The 20,162-nt window shown below is 37.4% G+C and overlaps 1 protein-coding gene across 1 annotated transcript in view; it reads right to left on the bottom strand.

Annotated features, from left to right (window-relative positions):
* The window catches only part of ZFAND3 (zinc finger AN1-type containing 3), a 146,439-nt gene that overhangs the window by 30,206 nt on the left and 96,071 nt on the right, over window positions 1-20,162 (bottom strand). Inside the window, exon 5 of the mRNA XM_072856700.1 lies at window positions 10,522-10,587. Within this exon, the coding sequence (XP_072712801.1) occupies window positions 10,522-10,587 (66 nt within the window). The remainder of the gene's footprint in view (window positions 1-10,521; window positions 10,588-20,162) is intronic.

The raw sequence follows: 20,162 nt of genomic DNA, 5'->3' as shown, positions 1-20,162 counted from the left end.
ATGCTCTCTGATGTCAGCATGTCTTTAGTTAATGGAAATATGCATTTATTTCTCAAACATTTTTACTTATATACCCAACTGATTCAAACAAGTACATATTTAAATGTATTCAGGCACCTGTACTGTACAGTTCCTTCGATGGATTAACTTAGGGCATTTCAATTACTTGAAACATTTCCTAAGGGAATGGCCACCCCTATTGCTGCTGACTGAAAGAAGGACCTTGTTTATTTAGAAGACTAGGCGAATGGGGTTCCTTTCCTGAATTACACCAACGGGCCAAGTCTGTAAACCTCTGGAGCCCACAACAACAGACGAGTTTGTGGAGGTAGCGCAGGATGGACAGTCCTGCTGAGCACTCGGCCTGGTGCTCGCTGCCCATCTCTTGCTACAAGGGTAAGCAGCTGCAGAACGTCTTTAAAAACAGCTGCTGACAGCAAAATCATACACAGATAGCGACTGCTAGTGTGTGCAGGCATGAGACTGAATTCACATTGTCTTGATTACTGGGAGCAATTTATGCAGCGTAGAAGCTTGATACTATTCTAAGGATGTTAAGGGAAGCTGTTTGGGGTGGTGGTGGTTTTTTTTTTAATAGCTGACAAACAGCATCTCAAGCCCTTCATATATTCAGACTATTATGAAGAATGAAGCTTGAAAAGGCCAGAAGAGAAAAAAAAGGCCACAACGCTAAACTCACCAGTTTTCAAAACAATATTTTACAGGTGTCAATTTGAACTTACTTTCTCATTATTAAATTATGTATTTTAGCAGCATAGGGTTAGGGTTGGGAGAGGGACAAAGGCAGATTCTGGTGACAGTTAAAGTTGGAGAACAAATGATATCATAAGTGGCCTGAATAATCAGAACAGGATTATTAAGTGAAGGAATAATGCAGAAATACAGATAGCTAAATAGAAGAACAGAAACACAAGAAGGAAGAAAAAAGCTGTAAGACAGGAGTATACATGATGAAAAAGTTATGAAGGCAAATCATGAACATCCTGGCCATTCCACAGCACCTGAAGACTACTTACCAGTATTCAAATACATATATTTACATATATGAATATGTATGTACAAACATACAAATAAGCTTACACTGGTTCTGGTAAAATGGGAAATTCTAAAGCATTCAGCAACATTCGGGGGGGGGGGGGGGTTCTGACTTTAATGAGAGCCCTCTTATGCTTTGTGAAATTCTCTAATACTGGATTAACAAGAATAGATAATGCTATAAATATTGCATATTGGCTAGTCAGCTCAAGAGTGCATAAATAAGTGGTGCTGCTCTGCTTCAAAACCCTAGTAGTATACTCCAGCTACGTCCTCATCAATCAGATGGTATACAGTATCCAGGAAGGTAATTCTTCAAACTAATAGCCTAAAACCAGTTCTATATAGAAACTACTTGCTCTGTTATTTTTCATTCATACACTGAGTTTTTCTTAGTACACCCTTCCCCGCATTGGTGTAATGAGGGTTTTCCAAGGCTAAGACACAGATTCAGAAGAGGAATTGTAAAGAACTCTCGCCTGCTAGCAGTGAAAAAAAATATATTTTCAATATTTATCTTTCAAAAAACTTATTTGTCATTAACTGCAGAACCTCAGTGATGCCATTAGCAACAGAAATCTTGCAATGAGACACTATAATTCCAAGGACTGTAACTGATTAATGTTAAGGAAAAAAATCTAAGTGCTCTTGTATTTTGATAAAAAATTTACTGAATGCATTAAGAGTAGGTTCTGAAATGTACAGCTAATCTATCCTCAAAAAACACTTGGTTTTGATTCAGTTATTTTAAATAAAGCTTAAAAATCAGTTTATATTTTGATTGTGTTACTTTTTCTAGCAATTTTTGTGGGGAAAAAACAACCAGCCCTGACATAGAAGACAATTTCTGTACACCTGATTGCTGTCCACAATACATCAGAAATCAAGCTGGTTTACTGGGCAGCTCTTACTGTTTTGAAAGGAGATATTTGGGAAGCATCTACACTAACTGGAACCAAAGACCAGATCTACACAAAGGCAGAGGTAGAACAGATCAATGAAACTCAGAGGATGCAACAGTACATGTGCTGTCTTGTATCTTACATCCAGCTCTTTTTCAACCCTCTTCTGCCCCAAGATGTTGTTTCATTAGTTATTCCCTGAAGTTTGTGTTATGGAAAATAATTTGGAACAGTAATAGGAAAAAGAGGTAACTTGTTTGCATGACAATTCAGTGAACATACAAATATTTATAAAACCTTCACTTAGTAGGAAGATACACTTCCCCCTGTGTATGCTCAACAGACTTAAGCATAACTTCCAAGAGACTCTAAAATTACTTCCATATATTATTAAGGTCCTTATAAAAATTAATATCTAAATGGAAAACAGTGAAAACTTGTACTTAAAAGCTGTCTGATGCTCACTGAAATCATTAGTCAGAATAGAGGCCTTCACCAAGAGTCAGATGAAACCTTTGGGGCACTGCCTTCACATCAGAAAGTACAGCAGTAACAGGTTCATGGATTAGCTCCCTGCATTTTACGTGTGTTTTAATTTAAGATAGTAAGAAAAAATAAAATATCAAAAAGCAAATATAAGTGGCTATGTGTTTTTTAAATATATTTCAGGCCAGTTATTTAATGCTGAACTTGTTAAAAAACCTCCAGTGCAATAAAATAACAAAACGATAAAAAGCTGTGTCTCATTTGCTAAAGCATACCAGTAAGAAAGTTGTCTGATCTGTACAGATCAGATCAAGGTGCTGACTGCAACACACTGAAGTAAAATCAATTCAATTCTTCAGGCTGACAGGAGCAGAGTTCCTCACAGATTTTGAAGTTAATGATCTCAACTGTTCTTTGCAACATTCTCTATATTGTCTTGCTATTGGGCAAGCCCAATCGAAATTAAAGCAAGCCCTAAGATCCCCAAATCCTGTTCCAATATATATTTTTATTAATTTTAGGAAGGGGTTGTAGGTGGGAAATGCAAGACGTAACCCTGATTTCTTTGCCCTTGAAACTAATGGAGATGCGGTTTATTTAAAGTTATGAGCTGCAATTTTGTAATTGGGAATGGCTTGCCAGCAGTCTGTGGGTGGATGCTAGTAATGAAACAAGGAATTCAGAGCTGTTGGGAGCATAAAGCCAAGTAAGCTTAATAGATGTATATTCTCTAATAATAACTATGTAATAATAACCTACTGTCAAAGGTCAGTTAACTGATCAAAGAGATCCTGATAGTTCTGAAAACTAAACACAGCATGAAACCACTAAAAAAATATTCAGGGTAAAGTTGTTTCTTTTTAATCAAAACATACATAAAGAATAATATATTTACTCTCCTGTTTCAACAAATTCGAGGACTAATCCTTTGTCATAATTCCTTAAGACTTTAATACAAAGATGCAGTCATATCTGAATTTTAAAAGATAATGATCTTAAAAACATACAATTTTGTATTTGGCAAGAATTTCACCGACCAGACCGAAAACCACCTATCAGACCATAGAGAAAAAGTAGTGAGAAAGCAATAAGGGCAGCAGGAGAGTATCTTATTTACCGAAGTGCATTTCACTTATCCTGCTTATGGCCACTGAGAATCCTGCTGCAAGGACCATTCTCCCAGCTCTTTGCTTTGCATTGACCATCCCAGCTCTCCCACCTTTCCAAGAGTCTCTCTCCTGGCTCTTCTCTGCAACGCTTGAGACACTAAACGCTCGCCTGTACTTCTAGAGCCTACCTGCCTCAGCTCTCATTAGGTGCTATGAATGCTATTGAGGTTGGACTAAATACCTTTAATCACTCAGATCATATTTGTTTTCTGTTAGTGTCATTGAAAAAATTAGGTTGGAAGGGATTTCTGGGGGTCACCCAGTCCAGCCTCCTGCTTGATGCAGAGTAAACATCAAAGCTGGATCAGGTTGCTCAGGGCCTGGTCCAGTCCATGTTCAAAAATTTTCAAGGACTAAGATTTCACAGCCTCTGTGGGCACCTGTTCCAGTGCCAACTAGAGGGGAAAAATCTCTTCCCTTGATCTGCCGGCTATACTCCTCCTAACGCAGCTAATCCAGAGACAGTGTTTACTATTCTCCTATCATCTGGTACTACCTTTAATTTGACATTCAAAATAATTTTCCTACTGGCTTACAATTCAATGTGAACTCCTCTCAAGAGATCATCCTGTCCTCTTAACTTAAGCACATTTTCCTCAAAGTTGTTCTACTTTGAATGTGGTCTTTTTCATAATGGGATTCAGGATATGGAAATTAAGAGAGATGAAAAATTTGAAACAAGAGCAGCAAAAAGAGATGAAGACAAGTGAAAGCTGAGGAATAGACTTACGAGTAATCAAAAAAAGTCTTAAACAGGTTATTTGGTGAAGTAAGAATAAAAGAGAAAGGTTCAAGGGCATATCCGAACAGCACAAAGGATAAAAGAAGATGAATTTGGGTGATTTAAGAGGATAAATAAAGGCAGTAGGAGTAACAGTTTTAAGGACCTGGAGGACATTCTCTATTAGGATGCTGGACTTGAAAACTTAGACTCTGAATGAACTGACAACATGGTACTGATCTCAGATAGTTGGGAGTATTATGAGGTACACAGAGGTGTGTGTCTCAGCACCTGCTGGGAGGTTATACAGGCCAGGAGAACCTTACTCCCCATCCACAGACACATTTTGATTATTATTTTTTAATTCTATTGTGCTGGGGTTCGTTTTCCTCCTCACAAGGGAGGAAAAGCTTTTTTCTCATAACCTATGCACCCCTGTATAACCAAAATCTACTTAAACTGGTACACATTTCTGCCACTCACACGAGCATACACCAAACCCCGCTTTCTGCACAAGGTAGCTTACTACAAAGATACACTGATATACCACACAATGAGAAAGCAGCAATCCTCTTGTTTCTGAGGTCTTTCTGTTGCCTTTAGAAAGGATGCATTAGTAACATGGAGATCGTATGTGACTGCCTTACGTGCTCTTAAGAGAATTAATCTGAGTTAGTGCAATTTTGGGGAATACAATGCTATAAAATGAGAAACATTAATAAGCACATAAATTAACATATTCATCTACTTATCCTATTCCATAACAGTAATTTTACTTCTTAAGGCTAGAAATCCTTTCATGAATGACTTCAGCAGATTGATTAGAAAAACGAGTTATTCCTAAGTAGGAATTACTAGAGCATTTTATAAACACCTTCAAAACACTGTCTGTAGGTATTTCTAATTCATCTATGCAGCATGTGAAATAGGGCTTCCACAGTCACATTACATTTTTTGTCCCTTTGGCCACTTCAACTGTCTAGGTTCCTCGCTTTATGAACGATGCAAAGGAAAGGAACACCTGGGAACCAGTAAGTATTAAAGTTAATTTCAAAGAAATACCAACTATGAAAAGGATGAGTTTCCATTCATCTCAGTTTAGTGTACTTTAACACAGGCAGATGTAAGTATTCCTGTCCTAATATCATAAGATGATAGAAAAATAATCTATTTATTTTATCCTGGCTGTACTGAATAGACAAGGATAGGAGTCACTGTTTTCACATGCTGTCATGCTGCTGCATACCTTTTCACTTCTGAATGTTGTATTTTTTCCACTACTCAGAAGAAAATTCTCTTCAGAAGTAAACAGCATGAGTGATTAATGTATGAACTATGAAGATGCTTGCAAAACTTCTCTTTAGATTAAAGCAAGTACAGGCTAAATTTCAAGGCATTTTTTTCACTATGGTTTAGTAAAGAGATGATTTAGATGTCTAGCACAGAAATGTGCTAGACTCTCTGTGATAGATAAAAGATCAAGAAAGACTTTTTTGTGAATATTACCAATTACTGTGTGCTAACAAGCTCTTAAAAACCTTCCCAGGAACAGCTGAAGTTTTTATAACTCAGAGGCAAGGATCATCACAGCTATAGCTGACTTTTAACAAACTTTTTGATATATTGACCCCAAGCCCATCTCTTTGGATTCTGCAACCGCACTGGTTATAACACATTTAGTCTAAAACGCATAGGACGCATCTACTGTCAAAGATACTTCAGGTGACCATATCCACTATTTTTAATGAATGAGGGTGATTTTGTAAAGTTGAACAAGGTGAGAGTGAAAATAAATCCTAGAATTGCAGCAAGTCCTTAAATTTGTTTACAGATACAACTATCATGATCCTTACCATTAGGAGGATTTTAATCTACAATAATCATAACACTTTGCAAAGGCTCTTAGATAACCAGTACTGGCAACTAATGCAAAGTGTATGTGCAAAAAAGCAAGCTTAAGTATATGTGCTTAAGCTCCTTTGAGCAGGAGAGGAAACCAATCTGTCCATCCAGATAGATACGGAAGCACAGAACAGATAATACAACACACCACAGAAATAGGCAATAAGATGAGATAGTAAAAACCCATCAAAATACATCATCTGATCATGGTACGGTGTCATCTCCCAGCCTCTATTAGCTCTTGCTGCATCAGTGCAAGTCCCAGACACTTCATCCTGTTTATAATTGCTGATGAGCAGTAATAAGGCCTCCATGCCTCAGCTCCTGTCCGTTCCACTTCAGCACCCACCTATTAGGTTATAACTTTTATTTACAGCCTTGTTTGATGCGCTGTTCTATTAGTACAGCTGGAAACTGAGCAGGGGGAAAAAAAAGAAAAGGAATGTCCCTAATGGGCACTATTATTGCCAGGGCTGGGTGATTTATTATGCTGCTCGAAGGCTGTTCTGTCATCACCTGCCTGTTGGTGAGAGAGCTCCAAGAAGGTTGGATTTCTAACACAATGCCCTCCAGAAGTCAAACACTAAAGAACACCTTAAAAGTCCCTTGGAACACCAATGAAAAACATACCTCAAAGTTGTTTTAATATTATAAACCCCCTTCAATAATCTTTTGTACATTTTTTGCTCAGGGGCTTAACACTTCAGAGCAATTAAAAAAAAAATCTGATTAGTGGTGTACCAGGTCTTTTTGCCCTTACTCAACATATAAAGATTGATAAAAATGATCATACAAAAGTAATGGTTTCTTGGTTTTGGCTCTGGCTGAAAATTTGTGTACTTCAATTTCCGCAACCTGCCCTTTCTATAACTCCTAAAAGGCTGTCCTCTCAAATTGTATAGGTTCAGCCTCAAAGCGTTTAGATTTCTGGCACTGCTACAATCAAGCACAAGACTTAGGATAAGAACATCAATAAACCCGAAACTTCACAAAGGACCATACACCTGCTTAACTGCTTTGCTCAAGCAGCAGAATAATTATTTGCATCTCCTAGACTCCAATTTCAAACTAGGAAAAGCATAGAGCAATGAGACAGATACTGTAATCTCACACAATACAAATACCACCACACCCATCTAGGACTGATATCCTCATAAAATGTGAGCTATCTGCACATATAACTATACAGAATATTAAAGATGCACGTTTCTCATGAACTGCTACTGAGAAATGAAGTACTTAAAAACTCACTGACTTTATGGATACAATGTATGAATTGATTGTATCATTACTGCATTTTATCTGCCTATTTCTACTACTCTCTCTATCGCACAATTAAAAATTAACTGAGCGCACTCACGCAGTTCCACCGATTTTTTCAAGGTTTCTTTAAGCTGCGTGAAAATGTTTTAAAATCTGGCTGTTTAGAATTGTGTATTAAATCATCTTTAACTTGTACAGCAGAAAAAGAAGAGTAATATGCCACTTGGACCACTTGGACCTGTGCTTTCATGACACGGGCACCCAATATACATGGAATCTGGATGCCCTACTGACTAGAGTACACCTCAAAGTATCTGCCGTCAATCATAACATTACCTAACCATTAAGAAACAAATCAAAATACATAAAAAGCTATACACAAGGCCACACAGTCCCATATTTTTTCCTATAAAATCTTCAGACCGCTGGCTCTCAAAAACCTTTGTGGCAACATCCAAACTAATGATTGCAAGGTGTTACTCATTCTTTTCATTATAATCCTTGTCCTATGGGCACACTTTGGAATAGAAATACTTTTACCACAGTGATGATTCTGGTGAACAGGAGAAGGAAAAACCCCACTATTTGGTGTCACAATACAATTTTTTATCGGAACACCTCCAGCATGCAAGTTGACAAGTGCATGAGGTAAAAACTCTTTTTTTTTGTAAGAGAACTTTTCCTGAGTCTTGGCAGATTTATTGTTTTGATCTTTTTTCAATGGCTACATTAATGCTAATAAAATATGAAAGGTTTATGTCCTCCTTAATATCTTCCTGACGGAAACCTGCATACAAGATAACTAGGTCAACTTTCTAATTTTCGGTCTCAAATGCTGATATATGGCAGACTTTAGGGAACAACTATGCTTGAAGGGGGGAAAAAAAATTACACAGACGAATTCCACCAAAACATTCTTCCTTCAATGCACTTCCAGCAGAAGAAATGTAGAATACTTACAGAAAAGAGGCTTCTACACAATGTGTAGTATTGACAAATATTGCTTGTATCACTTAAATAGCTTCCTAGGAAGGGACACTAAGTTGAAGTGAATGTAGTGTGAAAAATTCAGCTACATAGTCTGCTGCTTATGCCTGAAGATGTCACACCATTTCTGGGTGATATTTTGTAGCCAGTATTTTCTTGTCCAAATTCCCATATTTATCTGGATTCCCAAATGCAGACTTTGAAAACATGGTAATTTATTTTTAAAAATGAAAGTTTGCTGAAAATTCAAGCTCTGGAGACGAAATCTGTACCTCCTGGTAACAGGTTTATTAGTGTAAGGGACTACAAACAAAATATGCAGATCACTGAGCAAATAATGTAAAAAGCATTGGGAGAAAATGAGGTAATATAAAATCATCAGGTTTAGTTGACTGAAGACGAAACTTGTGGCATCAAATTAAGAAGATCTCCTTATTTTCTTGTTAAACACACCAAATGATTAACATACAAGCATGTAGGGACCAAACATTAGCATAAACTGAAAATAAGAGAACTACTGAGCAAAGTTAGCCAATCATTTAATGGATATTTTTCAACATGTCTAGTAGCTTCATCGGCTTTATTCTAAGGAGCTTTTACTGTTGCCATTTGACACTCTAAATAGCGGACTTACTTGCCTTTTTGCTAATCAAAAGCACTTTTTCTAAAATATTCATATAGTACTCTCGGTTTTCAGTATCTATAGCATCACAGAAAGCTTTTAAATTACCCTGCAATGAAAACCAGAGTTAAACATTACAACAGCTAACGTATAAAGAAAATATAATTTAGTAATAGCCTGAGCAAAGCAGATTAGTTTGCAAGGGATACAGTGGCAAACATTCTGTCTTGTTTAGGTACACCTCCATGGCTATGTAGAAAAGAAAACCCACAGTCTTCCTATTCCGGAGAAGCTGGATCCAGTATCTTCCAGTGCCACACTCAGAGTTCTCTGGCAAACAATACTTACAGCATCATCACAGATTATAATGCGTTACTTGAGAGGTCTGTACTTGCACCAAGTGCAAGGTAATGTAGCTTCTCTTTAACCTTCCTTCACTGTAGACCAAGCCAACTTGCATCATCACTGCAAGCTAACAACATGCAGATATGGAATAACTACAGTTCAGCTAAATATACGGTAACTTGAAACACTTTTTGAAAGAATGACTTCAGAGGAAATATACCTTGAACTCCTGAAAGAATAAGAGCCCTTAATCAAACAGGAATACCCTTCCTTTCTGCACACTCAATATAGCTCAATTGGTACATAAATGCAAATATAGGCAAAAATTGTTTTGGAAACACAGACTGCAAGAACATTACCACTACCTAGACGCCTGCCACTGCTACCCCACAGGAGGTTATGGCTTCCCACAGTGGAAAGGATCATATGAGCTCTCCTTAATCCATGCAAAACCAAAGTCTTTTCAGAGCCAATGCAGGTTAACTTGGCTGCCTGCCGGAATGAGCGCTCACACGATTCTTCATGACAGATCTGCTGCAGAAGCGGCAACTTCAGCCTGGCAATGACCTAACATGTCACTACTAACACTAGCTCTGTGAGACATCATCCATCTATACCCTCCATGTAGAAATAAAGTCATTGAAAGGACCCAAAGCAGGTGAAATTTAGTCTCAATGCAAACATCAGCTGTCTATACTGCATCTTCAATCAGGGAAAGTAAAGTCAATATACTCCAGCTTTCTACTCAATACTTTGCATTTAAAGGGGGGATTTCCAGAACACTATCACAATCACTAGAATTAAATCAAACCGATTACTCCTGTATGGCTTATGTTTACAAAGATTAACTGAAAACATAGTATATTTATGGAATTACGTTTAACAGGACTCTGAGATGAACTATCTGCCATACAAATCCTCTTATATATACATTTCTGACAGTAAAGAAACAATATTTACTTTCATTTGGCATTCGCCAGATATAGTTACTACCGCTGACTATTAAACTATCACCATAGAGCTATATATAATGCAAAATCTAAGTCCTTGACCCCACAACACACATACCTGAGTCGCAAGATCTTTTGGTTGGTGTGGTTAACGAGGCATGAGCTGTACCTGTGCATGGCCCACCTGGAAACAGAGAAGATCATATGTCTCAAAATACTACCTATATTTAACATTTACAAGCACATCAAGATTATACTTAGGAATATAAAACGCTGAGGAGCACTTGTCTTTGGAAAGCACATATGGAAGTAGTCTACTATTCTCAGTATTTCTTTCCCAGTCAAATCCGAGTATGTCTTGCACTGAAAAAACAGATGAGAAGTTGGGACAAAAAGACAAGTTATGTTATACGTTATAAATATTACAAGAGGCAGTTTTAGGAAAATACACACTGTAATTGCAATTTTTCCAGTGTTGACAAAGGTACTGTTTATGTCGGAACAAAGCTAGAAATGTGTCTAACTAACCCACAAGTAACGCAAGGGACAAAGTGATCGCTTCCCTGATGTCAACAGAAACCTTGTCACTGACTCCAGTGAGATAACAACTTTGCCTCTTATCTTGTTCTCATTATGTTTTCAAAGTGTGGCACAAGCATATGCTAACAAACTCTTTCCATGTTTAAGGTTTTTTTTGTTGAACTCTGGACTTTTGCCCACTCATCTGGTATCTGCTTGGTAGTAAATTGCTTTCTGGCTTTTTTCTTAACATGCATCATCGTTGAAGAGTTCTCCAGAGATCTTGTTAAAATAGCAACCAATTGAGTGTACTCAGCGACTTGCAGTAAAATTAAATAAATAAAAAAAACCAAACCCCATATAGTGAAGCCAAGACAAATTGACAGTAGCATTACCAGTGGTAATAACACATCATAGCTTTGATAATTGGATATTATAAATTGGATGATGCTAGAGAGCCAGAAATTAAGTTGGATCTAGTAGAGCTTGGCTATCAAAATACCAATAATCAAGTTTGCACTGGACTGCTGGTGATACAGTAGTACTATGCTGGCAATACAACAGAGCTTAGTATGACAGGATAACCTTTAACATAAGTCTTCATGCCCTGAAAAATACTTTTTCCCCTGTTTTTTTTTTTTTTTTTTTTTTTTCAGTCTTTGCATATCTGGAAAAGAGCACTGTGGTGTTTGCAATGTTTTTCTCTTTTCAAATATTTTCAAGTCTGGCCTGGTAGTAAACTGTTTTTTTGTGCTTCCCTCCAAGATGCTTCCCCTTCAAGTTTTTCTTTCATTTCTATTTTTCAGTATCAGGTCTTGGGTAACTTTGTCTACCCTGTAAAACTCATAGGATTGTAACACTACAAAAAAAGAAAAGAAACTTCTGCAATCGGGAGAGAAAGATGTGAGGAAATTATTTCAGTGCATTTGATTTCAATGAAACACACTTGGGAGCAAAGATCTCAAGTTTTACACTTTCAGTTTTCCAGAGAAGGACTGATAAACTTCTTGAGTTTTCTGTTCCCCCAAAAAGTCCCTCCAGCAACATACACCATTTCATAACTATACAACAGGTAACCTTCAAAGGGGGGGTGGTTACAAAGGCCAAGGAGCCCGCGTTTGGCCTGCAGGCAAACACTACGGCCACTCATTAGGGCCTGGCCTGAGGTTAACCTAAGTGAACAGGACACGGGAAACCACCGAACACAACCTAGGAAATGGCTGCGTGTGACTGGCAACAGCATAAGGAGATGGCAGAAGTTACAGACAGTGCTGTGAGGGACGGCTGGATTTTGCAGGCAGGTAAGCAGGGAGTCGGTGAGAAATGGCTGAACTCCACAGGGAAGCGGAGGGGAGCGGTGGGGACCTCTCTGCAGAGTCAAGTCTGCATGTGAGAAGAGCCAGGCTTGCTTTCGCAGTGAGGAGGAGTGGGAGGCGTGGGCTGGGTGCCTTCCCTGGCCAACAGGAAAACATCCCAGATGGACGGGTCAAGCATCCTGGATCAGGCACCAGGTTGGTGCCCGCTCCAGGCCTGACAGCACTGGCAAGCAACCACCACCTCGCAACAACCAGAAATAGTCAAGTAAGCTCAAATCAATTTTTACAACTTATCTTTTTCTAGGCTAGAATATAAAAAAATGAAAATATCAGCTTGATCTATGTTAGTAATGCTATCATAAAAGGCTCAGAAAAATGCCTAGTCTAGGGCTTGGTGCTTTTGGTAAGAAAATCAATACTGCAACAGAACCCTTACCAAGTTTTCCATTGACACCTTTTGGATATGCAAAAAACAACACAGCAGGTCTGTTAAGTCAGTCTCAACTTTCAAAGACCAAGTATATAGTATTTGGTTTCAATATAGAATTTAGGTAAACAATATATACAACAGGATGTGGAATATATCAAAATATACACAACAGGGTATGGAATTTCAATGAACTGACTTTAGACCACAGCTGCCTCTTAAGATGCAGTAGCTGCTCTTTAAATAATTTTAGTTACATTCTCCCAATTTTCACTGAATAGATATTGACAGGCATCATCACTGTGGACTATCAAATAAGACCAATCCTTGCAATTATTGTACAGTAAATATTTACACTAGTTGATACTTTCAGTTGATACTAAATATAAGATCTTTATTTCTCACTCTCTGAAGTACAGTAAGTTGGTATGTAATCTACACTTCCCTGTGTCAGTTTTTCTTTTATTTAATCTTCCCTCATTAGGTATTACTTTCATATCGCTTGGATTTGTACAGCACAGCACCAGAGTTTCAACAAAGAATATCTTGGCATTTGCATGCACGTACACCAGTGCCTAATAACCAGCGAAGGCTGCATGTCCTTTGCAGCACCTCCTTCTGCTACTGTTTTTGTTCCACCGTTAAAAATGTCATGCATAATTCAATACTATGTAGTATGGGCTTGACTGTGCAATTCTACGTGGAAGTCATTATGCTGAATCTTTTGGTATACATAACGGCTAATACAAGCATCTTTGTATTATTTGAAACACGGCAGTATATTTCCCACAGCTTTGATAAAAATTCTGCATGAAAGAAAAGGGAAGTCACATAACAGTAGAACACCAGTCCTTCTTGGCTACACACAAAGGTAGGCTTACTACTTAGCATGATTCAGGATATATCTGCACCTTCATTCCCCCCCCCAAAAAAAAGTGTTTCAAGGGAATTTAACTGTGGTACATAAAACACTTCAGTGCAGTGAAAGGCCACATGTCTAGCTTCTAACATAACCCACAGGGCTGCAAGACTGATATTTTTTCTCAGTACAAACAAGAGATTAAAATGGACGAATAAAGATATCTTTCTACTCTACATCCAATTAACAGATTAAACAATAGCTTCTGCTCCTATTTTTTTCCAGCGTGTGGTTTCTGGCTTGCAACTCCTCTTCCAAACAAAAGCAGCCACTGCCCAGCAATAATGTAATCCCAAGAGAAGATGATTAAAAACGCAAAAATACTAAAAGCTACTGAAGAAATTAGGAGAATTGTGAGAATCAGCAAGTTTGCAAATTCAACCACAGAATTAATAAAGAACAAACCAAGATCCTTTAACTTGAACATTACCATATATTAAAACAAAAGGTCTGGTTAATGTAGCTGCTATGTTTTTGGCTTCTGATATCCCTAGCTTTCTGTGACTTACTGTTAATTGTACTCTAAATACATCAATTTGGAAAAACAAGTTCAAAACCAGTTTCTCTGCTAACTCTCTAAAGTAGTAAAATTTTATGTATTATTTATATTTCTAGATATACGTTAATATTGTTATTGTTTACTCTTATAGACTATTACAATTTTTATATATTTAAATTGGCCTTTAGAATGTCTTTCTGCATTGTCTACCCCCCTTCCTGAAAGACCGTACCAATTGCCAAGTAGCACCCGTCCTGCAGGACATACCCTGACTCAGGGGAACTTCTTGTTTCCCCTTCCTGAAGTCTTTATGAAGTGAAGTGACTCCACTCAGTCAGAACTTCCTGTGCAGGAAAGTGAAATATTAGGGTAACCCCCCCTCTTTTTGCAGTTTGAGGAAGGGCTAGGCTTGAACTAAGAGTACATGTGTCAGGTATATTTGAACAGCACTTGAAAGCACTTATTGAGCAGAGGAAGAGATGCAGAATGGAATGAAACCAAGCTTGTACAAGAGTACAAAGCCTAAGATGACAATAATACACTGAAATGATTACAGATAACACAAAAACTGCAAGCCAGATAATGAACAAACATGGAAAATAAGTGAAGGAGCCTGAAGCTCCTTAACACTTGATCAGAGTGACATAAGCATATCTGAATGCTGCTTTGAGCTTTCAGTACTGTGATGGGTCCTTCCCAGAAAAAGCACAGCAACTCCCTGCATGCAACAGGCTGGAAGAGGGCAATAAATAAGAGCTGAATTTCCTTGGACGACAGTGTTGTAGCCAGGACAGGGAGAATTTCATGGCTATTTGCAATACAGGACAGAACCCACCTTTGGAAACCTGTCCAAACCAGTAATCTAGCTGTGCATTTCCTGAATTGGTAAAGGCATAATCTAATTAATCTACACAATTGAGTTTGAAAACAGTCATTGATTACAAACACCAATACATAAACAAACGGGAACATAAATCTCTAAATTCAGTCTGCACAGACAGAATACACTCTCTTTAAGGAAAAAAAAGCAAAATAACTTTACAGCACTTCAGAGTTGCTTGTTTGCTGCAGAATGGGTAAGCTTCATGATAATTTATGTCATTACTAAACAGATAAGAGGATTATATCACATATAAACACATACTTTTAAAATTCTAGTTTTACAAATCTGCCATTGTTTATTTTTCTGGATTTTTATCTACATGCAGCTTCTGGAAGAGGAAGTGAAACCTGGACTGCTTTGCTGCTGCTGAACAGCTGGTAAATTTAACAACTATAACAAAGTAAATTGAGACAGGATTCGGATCCCACTTTTTTCCTTGCTATTGTCTCACTCTGCTACTTACTTTTCCTCAGTTTCCTCATCTGTAAAATAGACATGATACTTTCCTACTTTATAGGTGTAAGTTGAAGTGTAAAAATGTGCTTTTGAAACCAGCGGTTAAATTATATTTTTTATAAATAATTTTTATGTAGCCTTGATAGCTCTGCAGCTCTAACCTACATTTTTCTTATGTGACTGTTTCTGTTTCGTGTTCCGTGGGGTCCTTTCACTTTAATAAATGGGGCCCTAGGATACACTGTCTACTCTGCAGTGTGAAGTGACTATAAATCAGAGGGAACAATTAACAGTGGTACTATTCCGCTGGTCTTCATTATGTTTCAAAATTGTCATGCCACAGATGTGGAAAGAAGTGTTCATTCCATAAATTTATGTGCCAGATCTTTGGTTAAGATGTTAGAAGAGGCAGAAGTGTTCTTTAAATGAAATTGGGACTGTAGGGATCAGATTGAAACTTAAAGATCGATCCTCATGCACTGAAATGAGGATGAAGGAGACACTTCTACTAGACACCGTTTTGTTAAAATTTCTAACTGCCTGTATGTTCTGCACTGGCACATAATACTAGTGGCATTTCTCAAAAGACAATTCAAATACCCCACAACTCAATCTGGTTTTATATTTGAAAGCATTCTTGCAAATTTCCAGAGAAAAAGTGGTTGCATCGATAGTAAAAAGATATGTATTGTGATGAATGTTCAAGGAAATCCAGGTCTGATGATAATCCAAATGAAAAACTGAATTACTGTTAATGTTAACTTTAAAAACAGTACTAAAAGGCTATTTGTACATAGCATCTAATGAAAACAAGGCTAAAAAAAAATCCCTTAAGATGTAAAACACTTTTTACCATTATCTAACTTAATAAAAGAAAAAGCCTGAGAAAATAACTAGTTCTTATTCTGCAGCATAGAAATCCAAAGATGACTGTAATATAGAATATGCACCTGGCTGTTTTTTGATATAAGAGGTGTGTCCGCTCTTGCTCTGATAAAAGACACACAAAACCGAGTGCAAGAAGAAAGAACACATGACAATCTTGTGAGTTGATAAGGAAAATTAGAATTATTCATCGGCACCATCACCTAGCTGCAGCTTTCTCAGTTATGTTTGGGTACAAGTTTAACTGCAATACTAAATCATGTGGGTCAGGTAGGCTAGTTTTGTAGCTTAGCATTATTTAACAGTTACTGCATTCTTTCGGATCAGAGAAAAACACACAGATTGGTATAAGAATAAATCAGGTTAGCAACAAAGTAAATTATTTTCTATAACCATTTGTGACAAGCAAGACAAAAATAGGCAGCTAGCTTGGTTTGTTTATACATTTAGTACTTTACAGAAGTGGGTGTGCATGTAACTTTCAGTCAGAGATGAGCCAGAAAACAAAGTTCCCCATAGCCATAATTAGAAAAAAAGAGACAGGATGTACAAAACTGACTCCTACTGCAATGAGCGACTGAATTCTCAAAGCCAGGGCATTTAGAAAAGTATGCAATGGATAACATGCAAGAGTAATTGTCATTTTAAAAATGACTGTCCTTACTTAAAAGGCACAAAACACAATTAAGGGTATCACAATAATAATTCAAAATATGAAGTATTTTCAGAGCTTACATAGGAAAGCTGTCATCTCTGACTGCTTGCAAACCCAGGCAAAATGCAAAAACTGTGAGGTCATTACAAATTGGTAGAAACTTCTTGCATAGTGTCAGAGAGAAGGCCATTCAACAAAAAAGAAAGAAAGAAAGGATACACTTGTTTATCCATTTTTCATCAGGTTATCTTGAAAAAACTGACATAAGATTTTTTTTTTTTATTCCAAAGACAGAAAAAACATAATTACTTTTCTAGTACTATAGCCTATGTGGCTTTTTACACAGTCATGCTTCAACAAGCCATGAAATTCAGAGTATAAACATCCAATAGCTGCAGTAGAAAAAACAATCACCTTTCTGCCAGAGATCTTTTACAGAAGCCTGGTGCATCTCTGTCTCAGATGTAGTACACTATGTACATAACGTAACTTCACCAAAATAACTTCATAATTGGGGGTATTTCAGTGCTTGCAGCACATGCAAATGCTTAATAAAATAAACAAAGTTTTAAAGCATTCTTCAAACTTTTCTTGCAAATTTAAGTGTTTGAGAGAAACTAACGATGTTTTAAACACTTAGCTTGACATGCAACAGTTCAAATTCTGGAGGGTATACAATAACTAGCCAAAATTTACAGACATTCAGTCCTGAAAATTCATATTTAGGCATCTAAAATTCAGCACACACAGAGGTAAGGTGTGGCAGTGATCATCACCTTCTTTCTGGGCTGAAATCTTCAGTGTATTTTTTGACATTTACAGCAATATCTCAGATCTTTGTGTATCTTCTTACAAAGTCTTCAATGTAGAAATGTAGAGCATCTAACTGTTCTAGAAACATCAGATATTCCTTTTGTCCTTTTTCAATTGTGGTTCTTGCTAATTCAAGGAGGTCAGGAAGAGTTAAGTACATAATTAAAATAAAATCATGTCAACCGAATCTAAGAACTACTGAAATATCAAATCTGATCCAGCTGCCAGAGTCAGAGTTGTTCACATCGACATTTCTTCTGTCACATAACAACACAGTTAGTTTTAAACCTGCACAGCATCAGCTTTAGGTCTACTCATATAGTGACAGAAAAATAATGCGACAGCCCCAAAGAAAGCAATGAAGGCCTGAAACTAAGCAAAATTATTCCATGTGCAGTGTGACCTTTTCTTTACCAAAATACACAGAACCTTCCTTAATAAGCTCAAATTTTAAAGAGTGCTGGTGGCTGGAGGTAGGGAGAGAGAGAAGCGAGGGCCATTGTCAAATCCCTTTTTTCCTGTCTGTTAAAAATAAACAAAACCCCTGTGCACCCAATAAGAAAAGGAAATTTTTGACAGAGCAACCGGCTCGTATGGTGACTGACACTGAAATAACTACCATTAGGACCTGCTAAATGAAGGGAGGAGATGGAAGGGAAAAATGAGAATAGATGAAAACTATACAAGAACTTGAACAGAGAAACTTATCTGCACATAAAGCAGCAGCAGAACAAGATTTAGACTGATTTAACCATCTGTTAAGAAACAGATCATTAAAATCCATACAACTCTAGACCTAGTAAAGCTATACCAATATCGATATACTCCTTGTCTGCAAAAGTTTATTTAAGAAAACTTACTGTAACTGATGAGACCTGAAGGTTCTGGATAGAAAAAGGCAATTCAAGAAGCATGGAGGGGGGAAATTCTTAGAATATTCCCCCCCCTAAATTGCAACAGCATTTTTTTGAAATTGGTGATAAGTAATACTTCATAAAAACAAAGCATATGTGAAGGAGGAAAAAAAAAGTCCTGAAGCTTGCGTCACTGCCTCTGGGCATAAATCTTTAACACATTTTTGTTGACTGTAACTGTAAGACTGAGAACTACCTTTCAACTACTGGGGGAGAGATATTAATCAGCAAAGCAGCCAATGGAGTAGGTGATTGATTGTTCACAACTAAGGGTGGAAGGAGATGGAAAGTCACTACAACCTGGTTATGTATATAAGACACTCAGGAATGCAAATGCATCTCAAAGAAAATCAAAACAGTAACAAAAAAAGGCAGAAATACTTGCATATTGTCAAACTGAATTCCTGCAAAATCCAGTCCAAGGAACTCCTCTCCTATATCATTAATTCTGTGTTAAAAAAGGAAATGGCTACTCAAAAACAAGTACAAAAAAAACCCCTCACTTTCTCTGCCACAGAATATGAACCTTACCACATGAGATTTCTATGGTTCTCTTCAGTTGTCGTAACACGAATGGAATTTGTTAATTGCCTGAACGACTTGCTGCAAATCTGTTTACCCTATGGACACAAGTACTATGGCAAATGCCTTGATGTGAGACTCTTCTCAAAAGCTTGAAAGGAAAGAGAGGGGAGTGGAATGCACCATGAGAATCCTTCCCAAGTACTCCAATCTTTCCACACTTTGATAGGGATTACCGTAATGATCCATTGATTTCTGGTGAATTACCACAATTCTATTCAGAACAGCACATAGCTGTACATCATCATATGGCACTGCAAAATATCGGTCTTTGAAGAACACAGCTGTAATGAGAGCAGTACATGCCTTAATAGAACTTGCTGCAAAATAAATAAATATTGCACAGAAAGAGACACCCTCAAATTAAAATCAAAAAGACATTTAAAGTTTGGGCATTCTTCATTACAGGAAAAAATCTTCCATGCTGAGGCCATTATCCATCAGAAAAGCTCCATCTGTGTATAATTATTTCTGATAAATGATATTAAGCTTCATTAAAGAGATAGTGGGGATGTGAGAGAAGACAGAGAGAGCTCAAGCTGTAAATAAATCTCTCCACTGTATTTCACTTAAAATCACCCCAGCAGGAAGTCATAAAGAATTTTTTTTATTGGTAATACTTTCAAATGCTCTGCAGGCTGTGCTGCCTAATATCCATCACCTTCAGTGTATGTTCAGAAGCTTACAGCAATTCAGGATGAAGGACACTATTTAATTTCCTTCCCATCCCTGTAATCACCTTTCCACTTACCCCACGTCCTTCTTAGCCACCACAGAACACTTTGTTGTAACACAATTTAATTCCTAACTGAACAAATTTTCAGAAAACCTGACCCAGTAAGCACTAGAGAAGCACCCTGTAACACCAAATAGTCGATCCTGGCTAATAAG

Source organism: Ciconia boyciana, chromosome 3 (genome assembly GCF_034638445.1).
Source record: "Ciconia boyciana chromosome 3, ASM3463844v1, whole genome shotgun sequence".
NCBI classification, from domain to species: Eukaryota; Metazoa; Chordata; class Aves; order Ciconiiformes; family Ciconiidae; genus Ciconia; species Ciconia boyciana.
This window is presented reverse-complemented; position numbering and strand designations above follow the sequence as displayed.